The 20,168-nt window shown below is 39.9% G+C and overlaps 1 protein-coding gene across 1 annotated transcript; it reads right to left on the bottom strand.

Moving 5' to 3' along the window:
• Positions 1 to 6,189: 6,189 nt before the first annotated feature.
• On the bottom strand, positions 6,190 to 9,968 carry tlr2 (toll-like receptor 2). The gene is made up of 2 exons (XM_017458028.3): positions 9,740 to 9,968; positions 6,190 to 8,652 (listed from the first exon to the last, which is right to left on the bottom strand). The coding sequence occupies exon 2, from the start codon at positions 8,649 to 8,651 to the stop codon at positions 6,279 to 6,281; it is 2,373 nt and encodes a 790-aa protein (XP_017313517.1). The 5' UTR covers position 8,652; positions 9,740 to 9,968; the 3' UTR covers positions 6,190 to 6,278.
• Between the last annotated feature and the right edge of the window lie 10,200 nt (positions 9,969 to 20,168).

Raw genomic sequence — 20,168 nt, forward strand, 5'->3', positions numbered from 1 at the left:
TTTGGTGGTGAGATGATTAGTACAGAATTATGTGGAACACAGTTTATTGCCCACCAGGTGGCGTAGTATTCTAGCTTTAATCTCTCTCTCTCTCTCTCTCTCTCTCTCTCTCTCTCTCTCTCTCTCTCTCTCTGTCCACAGTGTTCCAAAATACAGTAGTACACTATGCACTATGTAATGGGCCGACTTGCATACTTCCACACTAAATACTATGCTAAAATAGTGCACTAAATAATGGGAAAACAGTATACTTCTGCGCCAGACGGTTAGGAAAATCGGCATACCAGGTAGGATGCCAGAATAATGCACTTGATTGCAGGCAAACCTGCATAATTCCATGCTAGATAGTATCAGTGCACTAATAAAATGGGCATACAGCATACTTCAACACTGCACTGTGTGTCAAAACGGTGCACTAGATGAGGGGGCAAACCTGCATATGTCTACACTAGATAGTATTAAAATTAGTGCACTACCTAATGGAACTTCCACACTAGACAGTGTGTTAATATAGTGCACGTGATTGTAGAAAAACCTGCATACTTCCCTTCGAGATAATATATCATAATGCTGCACTGAATATAGAGCAAATTGCATACTTCCATACTAGGTAGTGTGTCAAAAATAGTGCACTAGATGCTGAGCAAACTACGTACTTCTACACTCGATAGTGTGCCAAAATAGTGCACTAGATGCTGAGCAAACTACGTTTTTCTACACTTGATAGGGTGTCAAAATAGTGCACTAGATGTGAGCAAACTACGTTTTTCTACACTTGATAGTGTGTCAAAATAGTGCACTAGATGCTGAGCAAACTACGTACTTCTACACTTGATAGTGTGCCAAAATAGTGCACTAGTTGTTAAGCAAACTACGTATTTCTACACTCAATAGTGTGTCAAAATAGTGCACTAGATGCTGAGCAAACTACGTACTTCTACACTTGATAGTGTGTCAAAATAGTGCACTAGATGTGAGCAAACTACGTATTTATACACTTGATAGTGTGTCAAAATAGTGCACTAGATGGTGAGCAAACTACGTATTTCTTCACACGATAGTGTGCCAAAATAGTGCACTAGATGCTGAGCAAACTACGTACTTCTACACTTGATAGTGTGCCAAAATAGTGCACTAGTTGTTAAGCAAACTACGTATTTCTACACTCAATAGTGTGTCAAAATAGTGCACTAGATGCTGAGCAAACTACGTACTTCTACACTTGATAGTGTGTCAAAATAGTGCACTAGATGTGAGCAAACTACGTATTTATACACTTGATAGTGTGTCAAAATAGTGCACTAGATGGTGAGCAAACTACGTATTTCTTCACACGATAGTGTGCCAAAATAGTGCACTAGATGGTGAGGAAACTACGTACTTCTACACTTGATAGTGTGCCAAAATAGTGCACTAGATGCTGAGCAAACTACGTACTTCTACACTTGATAGTGTGTCAAAATAGTGCACTAGATGTGAGCAAACTACGTACTTCTACACTTGATAGTGTGTCAAAATAGTGCACTAGATGGTGAGCAAACTACATATTTATACACTTGATAGTGTGCCAAAATAGTGCACTAGATGGTGAAGAAACTACGTACTTCTACACTTGATAGTGTGTCAAAATAGTGCACTAGATGGTGAAGAAACTACGTACTTCTACACTTGATAGTGTGTCAAAATAGTGCACTAGCTGTTAAGCAAACTACATACTGCTACACTTGATAGTGTGTCAAAATAGTGCACTAGATGTTGAGCAAACTACGTATTTCTACACTTGATAGTGTGTCAAAATAGTGCACTAGATGCTGAGCAAACTACGTATTTATACACTTGATAGTGTGTCAAAATAGTGCACTAGATGGTGAGCAAACTACGTACTTCTACACTTGATAGTGTGTCAAAATAGTGCACTAGATGGTGAAGAAACTACGTACTTCTACACTTGATAGTGTGCCAAAATAGTGCACTAGATGTGAGCAAACTACGTATTTCTACACTTGATAGTGTGTCAAAATAGTGCACTAGATGCTGAGCAAACTACGTATTTATACACTTGATAGTGTGTCAAAATAGTGCACTAGATGGTGAGCAAACTACGTACTTCTACACTTGATAGTGTGTCAAAATAGTGCACTAGATGGTGAAGAAACTACGTACTTCTACACTTGATAGTGTGCCAAAATAGTGCACTAGATGCTGAGCAAACTACGTACTTCTACACTTGATAGTGTGTCAAAATAGTGCACTAGATGTTAAGCAAACTACGTATTTATACACTCGATAGTGTGTCAAAATAGTGCACTAGATGCTGAGCAAACTACGTACTTCTACACTTGATAGTGTGCCAAAATAGTGCACTAGATGGTGAAGAAACTACATACTTCTACACTTGATAGTGTGTCAAAATAGTGCACTAGATGGTGAAGAAACTACATTCTTCTACACTTGATAGTGTGCCAAAATAGTGCACTAGTTGTTAAGCAAACTACGTATTTCTACACTCAATAGTGTGTCAAAATAGTGCACTAGATGCTGAGCAAACTACGTACTTCTACACTTGATAGTGTGTCAAAATAGTGCACTAGATGTGAGCAAACTACGTATTTATACACTTGATAGTGTGTCAAAATAGTGCACTAGATGGTGAGCAAACTACGTATTTCTTCACACGATAGTGTGCCAAAATAGTGCACTAGATGGTGAGGAAACTACGTACTTCTACACTTGATAGTATGTCAAAATAGTGCACTAGATGTGAGCAAACTACGTACTTCTACACTTGATAGTGTGTCAAAATAGTGCACTAGATGGTGAGCAAACTACATATTTATACACTTGATAGTGTGCCAAAATAGTGCACTAGATGGTGAAGAAACTACGTACTTCTACACTTGATAGTGTGCCAAAATAGTGCACTAGATGTGAGCAAACTACGTATTTCTACACTTGATAGTGTGCCAAAATAGTGCACTAGATGTGAGCAAACTACGTATTTCTACACTTGATAGTGTGTCAAAATAGTGCACTAGATGGTGAAGAAACTACGTACTTCTACACTTGATAGTGTGCCAAAATAGTGCACTAGATGTGAGCAAACTACGTATTTCTACACTTGATAGTGTGTCAAAATAGTGCACTAGATGCTGAGCAAACTACGTATTTATACACTTGATAGTGTGTCAAAATAGTGCACTAGATGGTGAGCAAACTACGTACTTCTACACTTGATAGTGTGTCAAAATAGTGCACTAGATGGTGAAGAAACTACGTACTTCTACACTTGATAGTGTGCCAAAATAGTGCACTAGATGCTGAGCAAACTACGTACTTCTACACTTGATAGTGTGTCAAAATAGTGCACTAGATGTTAAGCAAACTACGTATTTATACACTCGATAGTGTGTCAAAATAGTGCACTAGATGCTGAGCAAACTACGTATTTATACACTTGATAGTGTGTCAAAATAGTGCACTAGATGGTGAGCAAACTACGTACTTCTACACTTGATAGTGTGTCAAAATAGTGCACTAGATGGTGAAGAAACTACGTACTTCTACACTTGATAGTGTGTCAAAATAGTGCACTAGATGTTAAGCAAACTACGTATTTCTACACTTGATAGTGTGTCAAAATAGTGCACTAGATGCTGAGCAAACTACGTACTTCTACACTTGATAGTGTGTCAAAATAGTGCACTAGATGTGAGCAAACTACGTATTTCTACACTTGATAGTGTGTCAAAATAGTGCACTAGATGGTGAAGAAACTACGTACTTCTACACTTGATAGTGTGCCAAAATAGTGCACTAGATGTGAGCAAACTACGTATTTCTACACTTGATAGTGTGCCAAAATAGTGCACTAGATGTGAGCAAACTACGTATTTCTACACTTGATAGTGTGTCAAAATAGTGCACTAGATGGTGAAGAAACTACGTATTTATACACTTGATAGTGTGTCAAAATAGTGCACTAGATGGTGAAGAAACTACGTACTTCTACACTTGATAGTGTGCCAAAATAGTGCACTAGATGTGAGCAAACTACGTATTTCTACACTTGATAGTGTGTCAAAATAGTGCACTAGATGCTGAGCAAACTACGTATTTATACACTTGATAGTGTGTCAAAATAGTGCACTAGATGGTGAGCAAACTACGTACTTCTACACTTGATAGTGTGTCAAAATAGTGCACTAGATGGTGAAGAAACTACGTACTTCTACACTTGATAGTGTGCCAAAATAGTGCACTAGATGCTGAGCAAACTACGTACTTCTACACTTGATAGTGTGTCAAAATAGTGCACTAGATGTTAAGCAAACTACGTATTTATACACTCGATAGTGTGTCAAAATAGTGCACTAGATGCTGAGCAAACTACGTATTTATACACTTGATAGTGTGTCAAAATAGTGCACTAGATGGTGAGCAAACTACGTACTTCTACACTTGATAGTGTGTCAAAATAGTGCACTAGATGGTGAAGAAACTACGTACTTCTACACTTGATAGTGTGCCAAAATAGTGCACTAGATGCTGAGCAAACTACGTACTTCTACACTTGATAGTGTGTCAAAATAGTGCACTAGATGTTAAGCAAACTACGTATTTATACACTCGATAGTGTGTCAAAATAGTGCACTAGATGCTGAGCAAACTACGTATTTATACACTTGATAGTGTGTCAAAATAGTGCACTAGATGGTGAGCAAACTACGTACTTCTACACTTGATAGTGTGTCAAAATAGTGCACTAGATGGTGAAGAAACTACGTACTTCTACACTTGATAGTGTGTCAAAATAGTGCACTAGATGTTAAGCAAACTACGTATTTCTACACTTGATAGTGTGTCAAAATAGTGCACTAGATGCTGAGCAAACTACGTACTTCTACACTTGATAGTGTGTCAAAATAGTGCACTAGATGTGAGCAAACTACGTATTTCTACACTTGATAGTGTGTCAAAATAGTGCACTAGATGGTGAAGAAACTACGTACTTCTACACTTGATAGTGTGCCAAAATAGTGCACTAGATGTGAGCAAACTACGTATTTCTACACTTGATAGTGTGCCAAAATAGTGCACTAGATGTGAGCAAACTACGTATTTCTACACTTGATAGTGTGTCAAAATAGTGCACTAGATGGTGAAGAAACTACGTATTTATACACTTGATAGTGTGTCAAAATAGTGCACTAGATGGTGAAGAAACTACGTACTTCTACACTTGATAGTGTGCCAAAATAGTGCACTAGATGTGAGCAAACTACGTATTTCTACACTTGATAGTGTGTCAAAATAGTGCACTAGATGCTGAGCAAACTACGTATTTATACACTTGATAGTGTGTCAAAATAGTGCACTAGATGGTGAGCAAACTACGTACTTCTACACTTGATAGTGTGTCAAAATAGTGCACTAGATGGTGAAGAAACTACGTACTTCTACACTTGATAGTGTGCCAAAATAGTGCACTAGATGCTGAGCAAACTACGTACTTCTACACTTGATAGTGTGTCAAAATAGTGCACTAGATGTTAAGCAAACTACGTATTTATACACTCGATAGTGTGTCAAAATAGTGCACTAGATGCTGAGCAAACTACGTATTTATACACTTGATAGTGTGTCAAAATAGTGCACTAGATGGTGAGCAAACTACGTACTTCTACACTTGATAGTGTGTCAAAATAGTGCACTAGATGGTGAAGAAACTACGTACTTCTACACTTGATAGTGTGTCAAAATAGTGCACTAGATGTTAAGCAAACTACGTATTTCTACACTTGATAGTGTGTCAAAATAGTGCACTAGATGCTAACACGTGAATTAAAACTCTTTCACCACTGCAATGTAAATCATATTCAAATAAACGAGACTACAATTCTAACTATCATGTAGAATTTACCACTGAGGAAATAACAGAAGAATTACTCATAAGGTGTGTGTGTGTGTGTGTGTGTGTGTGTGTGTGTGTGTGTGTGTGTGTGTGTGCGTGGTATGTTCTCTATTTTATGAGGAAGCTGACAATAAAAGGAAAGCCCCTGTTGCAAACGATCCTTAAATGGATAAAACGTTTCTTTATTGAGAGCCGATCTGAATCAGATTTGAGACAGAGGTTGAGTCTAAGTTTGAGATAAGTCTAATCTTTACATTAGATTAAACTGTAGAATTCTTCTACATTGACATCATTCAGAACCTTAATCCTGGACAAAATGAAACGCGGAATCGGTGTCCGAGGTGACGGAGGCGCGACCCGTGACGGATCAGCGGTGCTCCCTCTTGAGCGCAGCTCGGAGGTTCTGCCAGAACACCTCTCGCTTTTCTTCGTCGTGAGGCCACTCGAGGTACGTGGTGGAGTTCATGATTTTGCGCAGTTTGCAGAAACGCTTGGGAATCGTCTCCTTGGCGATCGGCTCCAGCAGGATCAGGACGGCCGAATCGTTGTGCTCGTCGACGATCCGGAAATGCGAGAAGTCCAGCTCGTAGCGGCACCACTCGCTCGTCACGAAGTTCTCCGACAGGACGAAGAGAGTCCGATGGCTACTTTCTATGGACTCGATGATGTTGTCGACGATCCAGCGGCCGGGAAGGAAGTCTCGCTTGTGAAGACACAGAGTGACCGGAGGTTCCGAACTCTCTAACTTCGGCACTAGGATTTCTTCGACCCACTCCGCGTCGTGCTGGCTGTACGATACGAAAGCATCGTAGCAGAGATCAGCGCCTCCGCTGCGTACGGCCGGTTTACTTTTCGCTCTTAACCACGCCAGCGTCATCTGTAGATACCATAAGACGTGAAGCTTGTAGCAGGTGACCCCGATGGCGATCAGGACGAGAACGATCGCAGAGCAGAGGACGGAAACGGACAGGATCATGTGGCACTCGAAGACTGACAGTCGGGCATTATCGACCGCACGACCCCTTAACGTGAAAGGAGAGTCACACACGTAGGAACGATGTCCGTCCCTCAGAGTGATCAAGTGGTCAATACGACCTGTAAAGAACTCTACAAAGTCACAGCTGCAAACAAAATTGTTCCGACCAGCTTCCAAGACCTGGAGAGACTGGAACGCCATCAGGTCGCTTTTATTGAACACGTTCAACGTGTTGCTTTGAATGAGCAACGTCCGTAGGCTTGGAAACCATCCGCCTTCCGGGAGGGAAATGAACCTGTTTCCTGTAAGCCAGAGCTCCATGAGGCTGGGAAGATGCTGGTGGAACTCCGTGAGGTAATTTTGGCTCAAATCCAGAACGGTCAGGCTCACAGGAAGGCACGGAGTTATGCGATGAAGTTTTGTAGCAGAGAGATTCATAAACCTGAGACTCGCAGGCCAACTGCAACTCTCTGGCATCTTCAAAAAGTCATTGTGACTCACGTCCAGCGACGTAAGCCTGTGGAGACGTGTGACCAGGCGGGACACGAGCTGGAGGGATTTCAGCGAGTTGTGGCTGACGTTGAGCGTGTGCAGATCGCGCATCTTGCAGTCACCGTTGCACAAGGATTCCTGAATGGTGATATCTGATAGGAGATTTTGGCTCAAGTCCAAGTACTCCACCTTCTGTAGAAAATAGGTGGTGCTGCAGGGAATAACGAAAACGGTGGCATTGACGACGGAGATCTTGGTGAGGTGCTTCAACAGAAACGCTAACTGTATCATGCTGCTGAATCTGAAGAAGCCCTGGATTTCTACGTTGCGGAGGAACAATGTGTGCAGGTTTTCGAAGTGCGTCCACCGTGCTTTTTCCCACGAACCCGTGCCTACGAGATGGATATCCTCAAGACCGAGGTATGACATCGGAGAGCCGTCTAAAACTTCTAGAAGGTGGGTGACTCCCTCATCAGTCGTGCTTGCGTTTTGAAAGGTAAGCCGTCTGGTACAGCCTTCTCTGACCTCTTTAAAGGATTGTATGGGTTCTCTTGTCTCCAGCGAAACATCTCTGACGGTCAGCGATGTCTCAGGGTGAGAAACGTCTCGAAGGATCTTTGATACGAGCGCCGGATCATCCTGAAACAACCCCTGAAGGCTGAGAGAAACCACCCTGATGGGTTGAGCTGTCTTGAAACTTCCGCTCTCGTATGAGCTTAACTTTCCGCCGACAAACGTCAGCTCGTCCAGCTGTCTGATCTTATTCAACATGTTCCGTCTGACGTCCTCGATCGAAGGGTTGCCGAATCGTAACGTCCTCAGCGCAGGATCCTCAACAAACTGGAACAGGCCGACGGCTCCCAAGGTCATATATCGGTTTCCCAAGATGTTCAGATGTTTCAGAGACCGAAGCGAAGAGAACCACAGCGAAGAAATGTTTTCCAGTTTGTTGAACGACAGATCGAGTTCTTCCAGTTTGCTCTGGGAATGAAACGCGTCTTTGTGGATCGCGCTGAGCTCGTTCTCCTGCAGCTTCAACGTTCTCAGCGCCGTGTACGCGGCCAGATCCTTCTTAGTAACGGACTCGATCTCGTTGAAGGACACGTCGAGGGACAGAACGCTGGCGGGAACTATGGGTACCCTGTGGAGAGTCTTTGCAGAACAGTTGCAGAAGTGATCTTCGTCGCATTCGTAACAGTTTGGTCTGTCAGACGTCTGAGCGCGAGTCCAAGCCAGGCTTAAACAGATCACTACGGACAGTGACAACTTCATCCTGCAGAAAAAACCCCAAAACAAAATAGATGTTGTATAAAGGGAAAAGTCACTTCAGTAACGTACGGCTTTTCCATACGGTGTCTTGCATAAGTATTTACCCCCCTCTTGACTGTCCCACATTCTGTAGTGATACAACCTGGAGCTGAAACGGAACGGAAGCCTTTCACTTGATAATAAACAATTACATCATTAGCGCATTCATTAGTAGCCTTAAATTTGTTGAGTTTATTCCGGGCCAGATTAGAACCTCTAATGAGACCGGATCCGGCACACAGGCCTTGGAATAAAGTGTTTCTCCATATTTAATATATATATATATATATATATATATGCATTATATAATTACAAAACCTTAATTTCTTTACAATCATAATTACAATTAACAAGAATCCTAATCCTAAAATCTTTAGGAAAAGATTCTAAAAGTTCCTGCTAAGTGATTTAACAATAAAAAAAATATTTTTTTTTTGGTGTATTTTTTTTAATGACGTGCTCGAGATCATGAATGATTATTAAAGCAAGAAAACAAAAAGATCGGATGGATATCGATAGAGTCAAAGTGTCAGAATTAGCGTCGGAAATGAAAACCTGTTTTCGTGCCATTTCTGTTCGAATCCTTTCACCGTGTCATGACATTACTGTAAACATTTATACTGTATAACGGTGATTTTTAAAAAAATTTCTTGTCCGGTAAATTGAATAACGAGCATTATTGGATTCCTTGAGACCAGATTACACCTAAACTTTACTATACCATATTTATATACCATATTTACTATACCATGGATTGGTACTATACCAATCCAATGACAAAATTCTGAATATATCTTGATGATTCGTTTAGATTTAAGCGCATTTAATTAAGGGTTAGAACACTTTTATGAGAAGAACATTATTACGTACTATATGATATATATCAAACAATATAAACACATGACATGTTTAACTGGAAGAAATGTTATGATTAGTAATGAGTTAAAACAGTCATGAACTGTTAGGTAACTTTTTATATCCTGATGACGGGTTTTTAACTACAAAAAACAAACAAACCCAGAAATAGTTGATCATGTAATTAAGTGCGTTACCTGACTGCTGTCTTGTCTTAAGCGTGTTGTTCTTGAGAGAAGCTCAGAACGTCAGCCTGAAATCAAATTTGCATCACAGGAAGAATCAAAACTTCTCAAAAATCCCCCTAAGAACCCTGCATATATTAAATAACAAGGCCAGCTCTCATCCAGTAAATGGAAGCTTTTCTCGTCTTTTTAACACCATGAAAAACTTTTTGTTATTGTTGGAAACTTGTGATATGGTGAGTTGTTTCACTTCACTGCTCTGCAGTTTGAGGATTTGAAAAGAGGATTTGAAAAGAGACACTTGGCTAATCAGGAGTCACACACAGCCATCGTTTAAACTAAAGGAAAGATCACTGTGCTTTTAATACAGAGGGACCACTGAACGTACAAAACAAAACACGACACAGTGGTGTAACGATCAGAAAACACACTGAGAGGAGCAAATAGTAATCATTCACCATTTTACAAACGAACCCCACACTACCTAGCTAACTAACTTTGCCGAATTCCACTGGGGTTTCACTAACTGGCTGGGATTGTTAGCTAGCTATCTCAAGCTAATTCATACTGTACGCAGTAAGCTAGCTAGCACGACTGCGCCCAACAACAATAGTCTGCAGCAGCACTTAGCACGTTTTATATTTAACACAATGACTACCGAACAGCGATGTGACGTTTAATAGAGAGTAAAACATAACATCAAAGATCTGGCTAGCACTACTCTAGTTCTCTCGGCTACGCTAATGGTTTAGCTGGGATTTTGTCTCGTATATCATATAATTATCAGATCATTACGACACCGTTTCTTTTGAAGCATTTTACACTGAAGATAAATGGGGTCAGAGATGTACTGCGTAGAACTGTTTTTGTCGCTAAATTATTCTGTATTTAGCGTTACTGAAAGATATTGAGGGGGAAAAAACCTGGCTAAAGTAAACCAAACCAGATCACTACTTTCACCCTGCGCTAAGACGGACTCTTAGCTTACTCTAACTGTACGTCGTGTATTAAAGCCTGACTTTAATTGTGTTAAGTGTACTTAATAAAAAATTTTAATCCGTTTTTATTTGAAACACACTAAAAACATCGGTGTATAAAAAAAATAATAATATACTTAACTATCTATATTTCAGCACATTTTACAGCGATACATGCAACAGACTCTCGTTTTTTATATTCATAATTAAACAGCGTTTGAATAGAGTACTTACTGTGTTCGCATTTTTAAAATAAAGTCTTATAAAATTCACTTTTTTTTAAAAAAAGGGCCTTGAAATATATATATATATATATATATATTGCATTTTTTAAAATCGTACACCCGAATCATTTATCGCGTGGAGAAATGAACGTGAAATGATTTACTGGTATAATAACGTACTGATGAAAAGGTGATTTATAACTAGTATTCAGAAATAAAATTGTGAATGTTTAGTTTTAGCGTCTGTTCCGTCAGTAAAAGAGAAAGGCGGAATATTAATGAGGGAGGTCTGTGTAAACGCTGGGGTTGAAAAGATGAAAAACAGGAAGTAAAACTTTGTGGTCAGTAATTTCGTCTGGCACAAACGACACGATTCGTTTGTTTTGGTTTTTTTTTACTTCCAGAACAAATCACAGTGCCATCGCTGCCTTCATTCGCGTTTATCTTCCTACTTTGTCAAAGTAGCTTTAAATAGTCATTTTGTTCTATTCTTACTAATACTAATATCATGGATAATCTGTAACACGGTTTAAACCATGACCTGAGCTGAGAAAACCGGTTTGGAAAACTGTTACGGTCCGGAATTCTTGATTATGTTTGGACTGGTTTTCTTATCGGTCATTTTACAGACACGCCCCCCAATGCCCCTTCACTCCGCCCACATGTCAGTCTGAAATTGGTACACTACTTAATAATCGACCACAAAACAATGTAAAACTATGAAAATTAGCTTGATTTGGACACCACCGATCACCTACACCAGGGAATCACTTCGCAATAGCCAACAATACACAAGAATAATGTTAACACACACACACACACACCACTAAATTAAACACCCGTACACATGACCAAAGTTGGTGTTATTCATAATAATGAGCTCAACCAACATTCCAACTGCAACCCTTCCATTCCGCACCACTCTCGAACCACCATCCTGATAAGTACCACGTCCATGTTGCGTCTACCGTCTTGTCTGTTGTTTTGTCTCCTCGCCTGTCCTGCCTGTTACGTCCTACACACACCCCTCACCCACACTAACCCTTAAATATGCAGTGCAACACATCCATGAATATGAATGAAGTCAAATAAATAATGTCTCAATGGTGCCTCGAAAAGGGGAAATTGGTGGTGGGCAAAAAACAACAAGAAGAACAACAAGAAGAACAACAAGAAGATGATCCAATGAGTTTGAGATTGGAAAATCTCCCAAACCCGTCCTCTCTATTTTGTCGTTTTCTGACTTTTTGTTCTTTACAGGCTTTATTTATTGGCCATATGGTCACATACACTGGCTCTATAAGAGTAAAGCAACCAAAATATGATACTTTAGGTAGACTTTAATGGAATACATGGATTATTAAACTTGATTTTTGTGTCAAATTAGCCAAGATCGAGACATTATATATGTATATATTTGACATTTTAAGTATTTTGTCGCTCTGGTTAATCTATAATGGAATGCTTCATCCATCATTATGCTGAAAATGAAACTGCATCAGACTGCATTGCCTTCTGGACAGATTTAGCTCCTGAAGAGGTCTGCGGTTATGAACATTTGACCTCTTTGGCCGCTGAGAGAGATCTTCTTTACTCTGGGAGGAAACGGTTAGAGAAACTCAACAGGGCACGTTAGGAAAAAAACACCAGATGATGGAATATGCAGAATTTAAAAGAATCAAATTAAAAATATACTTGGAAAGATTTATAAAAAAAACGGTTCTAGTAGGTTTGCTCGTTATTGTAAGAAGAGGCATTAGTTCACGCAGCCACGCTGAGTAGGATCTACTAAGCGTCGGTCGTTGATTGATCGCAGATCGCGTGACGGAATGTAAGCCTTCAGGAAAGAGTTGAGGTAGGAGGGTGTTGTTAGTCAGATTATATCTAGCATAAGTAGAATCAGGTTGCTAGGCTAATCGGGTCTTTTTTTTCTTTTTGTCTAAATAGGTGAATATGTTCTTTATCCTGAAGTCTATCCCGGGAACTTTCAGTTATTAATTCATAAAGATAATGCACAGATATAAGACAAGAAGGATGAAGTGTGTGTGTGTGTGTGTGTGTGTGTGTTTGTGTGTGTGTTTGTGTGTGTAGAAAAAATCAGTCAGTTCTTATTATTAAGCTGTTATGACCTCTGGTGGTTGGTGGAGGAATTACAAGTCAATTATGTGATGGAACTCATCAGTACTGTAGTTATTTACATTTACATTTATTCATTTAGAGACGCTTTTATCCAAAGCGACTTAAATATGAGGAAATACAAGCAAAGCGGAGAACAATACAACTAGTGCTACCTTACAAGATCTATTAATTGAGTTCTAGGAGAGCAAAGTGCGCAGAGTAGAGGTGTAAGTGCGAGAGTAGGTGTTTTTTGTTTTTTAAAGGATAATATGGGGTTGGAGTTTTAGGGATTAGTTAAGTGCTCACGGAAGAGGTGGGTCTTTAGCTGTTTTTTGAAGACGGTGAGAGATTCTGCGGTCCGGATTGAGGTTTGAAGTTCATTCCACCACTGAGGAACAGTTAGTGTGAAGGTTCTGGAAAGGGACCTTGAGCCACGCTGAGTAGGATCTACTAAGCGTCGGTCCTTGATTGATCGCAGATCGCGTGACGGAATGTAAGCCTTCAGGAGAGAGTTGAGGTAGGAGGGTGTTGTTCCAGACAAGGTCTTGTACATGATCATAAAGGCCTTGAAGTTGATGCAGGTGGCTACAGGAAGCCTGTAGCAGGAGATAAGGAGGGGTGTGATATGGGTTCTCTTGGACTGGTTGAAGACGAGGCGTGCTGCTGCATTCTGAATCATCTGAAGGGGTTTGATGGAGCTGCCCGGAGGCCCGAGAGTAGTGAGTTGCAGTAGTCCAGTTTAGAGATAACAGGAGCCTGGACTAGTATCTGTGAGGCCTGTTCGGTGAGGTAGGGTCTGATTTTCTTGATGTTGTACAGGATGAACCTACAGGACCGTGCAGCTGTTGAGATGTGGTATGTAAAGGTCAGTCTGTCATCAAATGTCACCCCAAGGTTCCTGGCCGTCCTGGTTGGCTCGAGTGTGGTCGAGCCGAGCTGTACAGTGAGGTTGTGGTTGATGTCAGACAGGCAAGCAGAAACTCATTCAGAGACAGATGGATCATCAGACTGGAAGGACAAATAGAGCTGGGTGTCATCAGCATAGCAATGATATTTAACAAAACATCAGTGTGAAACAACTATAATTTAATAAAGGTTTATGCATCAGGAAGAAACATGGCGCCCTCTTGTGGTGTGAAAAGAATAGGAGCTGTAATTATGTCGGTGGTTTTCAAAGTAGGGGCCGCGGCCCCCTTGGGGGCCTCCAGGGGGCGTCCGGGGGGCCTCAACAATTTGGTGTGAAAAATAAATTCATACTCTCAGACAACCACACACACACACACACACACACACACACACACACACACACACACACACACACACACACAATCAATTCCTAATGTAATGTAATGTAAAGATGTAAGATGTAATTATTAATTAAAAAAGGGGGATATATTCAGAAGTCTGTATTTTAATGTGTTTTAAAGGCATCTTGCAAAAGGGGGGCCTCGATCAAATGTTAATGCCATTTGGGGGCCTTGCCCTGGAACATTTTGGGAACCCCTGATTTATGTAACTAAATTAGGTAACTAATATCAGAAAATCGTGATGAAGCGGCGATCACGAAGCGTTCTACGAAGCGAGGAGAAAGGCTAACCCAAAACACTGGTAACACAAATTTACTCTCTTTTCCCTCAGTTCTCTCAAATTTCCCTCAATTCTCAATTCCTCAATTCCCTCACAAGCCTCTCGTCTGTCCTGACGATGTCGAAAAAACGTAAAGTTACAGTTTCACCTCTGACTGTTACAAAGCCCTGACACTGGAGACTCTTTCCGTACACGTTGCATAAATAAACGTCTCCTTACAGAAAACTCTGCCACACAAATCCCCATGAACGAGCCGTTACTACGGAAACGATCACGTATTAGAATCTGAAAGCCGCTGTTCTGATTCAAAAACCGCACTGTGGTGTAATGACCTGCAGCGCCTGGCCGAAATTTGGCATAATTGAGAAGCACCAACGTGCCACATTAACATCATCCAACTCCCAAAGAGGAAGTGGTGAGGATGTCAGGAAACATTAAGCGGGTCAGTACGAATTTCAGTAAGTCTTGTTCCGGCGTATTTCGAAAGGATCAACGCACTCAAAAAGAAACTTTAATTAAAACCCCAGGCATTAAAACACAAACTGACTGAGCCGTGTAATATTCTCAGTCCACTTCAGTGGGGAATTCACACATTTGTACATCGAACATTGAACAAACCATTCCTCAGGTCAGCTGGACAGGAAGTATTCTTTTAAGAACAACACTTTACACATTCTGGGCAAACACTAAGGTGTCTGGTTTCAAAATCCTCTCTCCTTCAGAATTAGGAAAGCGTTCACCAATCGACTCAAAGCCAAACTGAACCGTGGCACAGAACTAATGGAACAACCAAAACACTTGGGGTTGTGCAGTTATATGAAAATAATCAACAACGGGATGGAGTTACTGTTACCGCTAAAAAGTAGATTATTTTCCAATAACAGAACGAGTGTTTATTCCTCTTATACCACAACAACAATTCCAATATTTAATTTCATGTAGCTGCAAGCAGCGTTTAAGGGGGCCAAGCACTTTTTGGCTCCACCCTTTAGCGACAAGGCACTGGGACAATCAGCACGTTTTCCCTAAGGAGATCTACTAAATGTCAAGCCAGTACGTTACTAAGATATGACCTCATTTCCTGTTTGGTATCTCTGTGTTACAACGTTTTTTCAATGCGTTTTTCAACACAATGGTTCAAACGTCAAAGATTAGCCGAGGTTCGTGTTTGACGTCACACAAATCACAAAGTGGAACATTAAGAAGCCACCAGGAAATCGTCAGAAAGAAGAACGTCAGATGTAACGAGCAGTTTTACTCGTTTGTGAATTATAGCGCCCCCCTACAGGTGAGTTTAACGAAATCTTCGAGGAGTTCTTTTAAGAATATGATCCACATAGAAAGTTTCAGCTGAAGAGATCACACTGACACCAAGATACGCACTCACTTCCTGCTTCTCCACTCGGCCGTCAAATTCTCCGCGCATCACGGACGAAACGTCCCGCATATTCAAGTAACAAGAAGCAGGTTGTTGTTTTTTTTTTTTCACGGTTGATCTCACAGCCCTCATTGTGAGCCATGATGCATGAGCAGAAGTGGAAAAAAACCCCAAAACAGAACAGGTTTTGATAAAACCTAAAACAAATCACAAATTTGTCACAAATCTGCACCGTCCATGAAATAAAGAAATCAGTTGATTCTTCGCTGGACATGCTATTTTATTTTTTAAAGTTAACCAAGTGGAAGAAGAAAAAAAAAACGCAACTTGTTGCCAAGAAAGTGCAAAGTCATCTGTCCTGAAGATATCGGAAAACCTTCAATAGCTCTGACACTGGAGACTCCTTCCATAAATGTTGAATAACAGAAAGCATAACCACATCTACGATTACTATAGAAACTTTTTCATATTAGGACGAGCGCGTTAATAGAAATCATACAGCAGGAACTTCTTTCTGAGCGAAATTTATTCTGACCAATCAGAATCGAGATCCATTGAAATATTCAGTAGTGCATCTTCCCGCAGTGAATGTGAGCGACCAGCAGAGGGCAGCGGTGCGCGTTTCATCTTCAGAATCCCTGCCTTAAATCTCAAAGTTCAAGATGAAAGAAACAGAGATGTAATTGCAGTGTTTCTCAAAACTTCATCTTGTCAAGCAAGACAACATGTCTGGAGTAAAATTCCTCACAGGTCTTTCGAGCATTTTATTAATGAAGTGTTTGAGGCATCAAAACATTAAAATGCTGGATGATGTTAATGAACATTATGGCATTTAAAGACATCAGTATTTCATTTTTAAACTATTGTTAAACTCCTTTCTGCTTAGCCTACATCAACCATGCACCTACCCACCCCCACACCCCCCCCCCCCCCCCCCCCCCCCACACACACACAAAGTAACTTCATTTCTCTTTAGGCAGCAAGCTAGATAACAGAGGCAAACAAAGGTGATAAAACTCTAAATCATGAAGGAAATCACTTCCATTTCCGAACACACACTGCTCCGTCTGTGGACTTGCTCACACACACACATGCCAGGTCGTTAAGGACATGTTAAAAATAGCACTGGAATACAGAGATGTGTAACAGTAGACCATTCTGTTCAAACTGGCCGAAGAATCAAAGCATGTTTCAGGATTTTTCACTTACGAAAATAAGTATACGAAGTATAGAATTTGCTATTACATACATATGATATATTTACACGTATATTATACACGTATGACCTACAATACGATTAAAAAATCTTCATTTATCTATCTATCTATTTATTTATTAACTTATTGTGAAAGTGAGGATTATTTAAGTGCACATTTAATTGGTTTAATGTTTGTGAATGCATCAGCGTATTACTTGCAGTTTCATTTTCTTAGAAGTCTTATATTTTACACGCAGCGTGCTCTGTTTAAACAAGATAACACAGAGATCATAAAACCTGTAAACCTGTTACGGGCCGCATCCATGTGAAGAGTTTTAGACTAAAATGATTAGAAATATACGTCAATATTACAGTAATTAGCCTTCTGAACCATGAGCGGAAATGTATTTTCGAATCCTGATAGATTGAATTCTTTGGTTTTCTTTAATTGACGCTTCATCGCAACTGCTGCACGAGTTGTGGCATGTTTACTGTAATTCGTATGTATCTGAGGATGAATCAAGGGAGAATTGTATGCATGTTACGTGTAATTAAGGGATTAGTGGGCGGAGCTTGTGTTCACACGGCTGAAGCTGATTCATCGTTGTTCCGGCGTCCACGTGGTCCACTTGTTTCACGAACCCATGATCACGTCCTCATACCTGACATGAGCGATCGCATTTTTTGTTCCTTATATTTGGTTTAATTTTTGCAGCTGTGGTATCGTTTTGAAAATGAAGATTTCCTCACAGCGGCGTCATTACCACAGAATGTAGAAGTAACTGAAATAGAGTGTTCTCGTTACATGAAAAAAAAAAAAATCACACATCCTCAAAACCAATCACTGCAAGAAAATAGTTTTTCTTTTAGCTAAAATGACCCCCCCCCCCCCCCCCCCATTGGTTTGTTTTATTTTGTTGATTTTGTTGTCAAGGCCTTTAATTACAACATAATAGTAACAGATTTATAACTCTGTAGTGCTGTAGTTAAAGCTAAACTGATAAAAGTTAGACGGTGAATAGAATATTCACTTGGTTGGAATATTCTCCAATATTATAAGAAAATTCTCCAGCGAGCTCTTTAGAGAGGATTTTGTGACCTTTTCCAGCCTGATGAGCTTCAACAACTCTTTCTCCTTTGTATGTGCCTTAATACACTTCCATAAACATGTGCTGTGAAGATCAGACTCTGATAGATCCCTGTTCTTTAAATAAAACAGTCACTCACTCATGATCCTATTCATCCTACTCATCCTATTGATTGAAAACACCCGACTCTAATCTCACCTTCAAATTAAACTGTTAATCCTAGACGTTCACATACTTTTACCCCTCACAGAGATGTAATATTTGATCATTTTCCTCAATAAATAAATGACCAAGTGTAATATTTTTTGTCTCGTTTGTTTAATCGGGTTAAATTGGCTTTTTATTTACTTTTAGGACTCGTGTGAACACCTGATGTTGTTTTAGGTCACATTCACGCAGAAACATAGAAACGTCTAAAGGGTTCACAAACTTTCAAGCACCACTGCAAATATTTATATTAATATTATTTCATGTCACAGAAAGACACTACGGGTAGAGATGTTTATTTATTTATTTATTTATTTATTTTTATTGTCATGTCTTCCTGTGCTTCTTCTTTTCAGGTTTTTTGGATAAAGTCGCATCTAAAACATGTAAACTGTAGCTACAAAAATATCAAAACTCAACAGAAAAATGTTCATTTCACCTTTTCACTCACAACCACTGAAACTTAGCAACGTCGAAAAAGCCATTAAACTCCGCCCGCTACACAATACGTGTAAATTTATGTCATTACAATATACACATAATTACACATAATATACATATAATTTCCCCAATAAACCTTATTTTATATTATAAAACACACTTATGTTGGATTTACCTTAATCAATCAATCAATTAATTAATCAATTAAAAATGGCATTCTTGATTAAACAATTAAGAAAATCCTTCACTTAAGAGTCACAACGAAATATTTTCAATTCTAACATCAAAAGACTAGAGTTCTGGTTGGTAAAAATGGTCTAATTTGCATATTTGAGTATTTGAGCATTAAAAATAGCTCTCTAGCTAAAAATGTCGGAGTAGGTATTGACATACAGGGCCGTGCATAAGTTTTCACCCCCTTGACCTTTTCCACATTGTGTAACGGAACCGGAATGAGGTTCATTGGAATTTTACGTCACAAATTTACACAAAATATCTAAAGCTAATACTTTCCTGGGTGTTTGCATACATGAACACACAGCATCATGAAGGAGCAAGCACGGGAGAAAGTCACATAAGGACATACTGCCACAGGTTCGAAATCAAAACCAAAATATTGCATAACTGCCTGTTGTAACAGCGGTTGTATTGTAACTGGGGATGTGTGTGTGTGTGTGTGTGTGTGTGTGTGTGTGTGCTATTTGGCGGTTGGACTTTAGATAAGAGCAAACAAGGAGAACAGGAAATTATTACCGACACTGAAGGAATTATTACTGACAGTGACTATGTTTACACAGACGGCAGTAATCTAAATATTGTCCTTACTCTGAGTAAGATAATAACGTGATTAAGGTGTTTACATGCGTCGCTTTTAGAATACTCCTGTCATGTTCCTGTTTTACATGTTCTAGAACATGATTAGATGAACAGCCGCGTCATTACGTCACCGTGCGACGCCGTCCGACGTCCCTCCAGAATTTCACGTGTCGACATACAGTTGGTCTTCGTTATGGGGCCGTGTACAGTTCTGGGTGTTTTTATTTATTATTTACGAACGCTTTAAGTGCGGTTAATGATTAGTCATGCTGTACGCGCTAATAGACGACTGCTTGAAGCCGTGGGCTGCGTCTCAAACCGCGTACTTACCGTCTATATAGTATCCGAGATACATGTATTTTTCCCCACTGCAGGCCTGTAGTAGGAAAGTGTGCGATTTGGGACGC

The sequence above is a fragment of the Ictalurus punctatus genome, chromosome 26, assembly GCF_001660625.3.
Source record: "Ictalurus punctatus breed USDA103 chromosome 26, Coco_2.0, whole genome shotgun sequence".
NCBI classification, from domain to species: domain Eukaryota; kingdom Metazoa; phylum Chordata; class Actinopteri; order Siluriformes; family Ictaluridae; genus Ictalurus; species Ictalurus punctatus.

Bases quoted from the DNA above. Each gene is read 5' to 3' on its own strand.
- tlr2 (XM_017458028.3), bottom strand. From the start codon at position 8,651: ATGAAGTTGTCACTGTCCGTAGTGATCTGTTTAAGCCTGGCTTGGACT.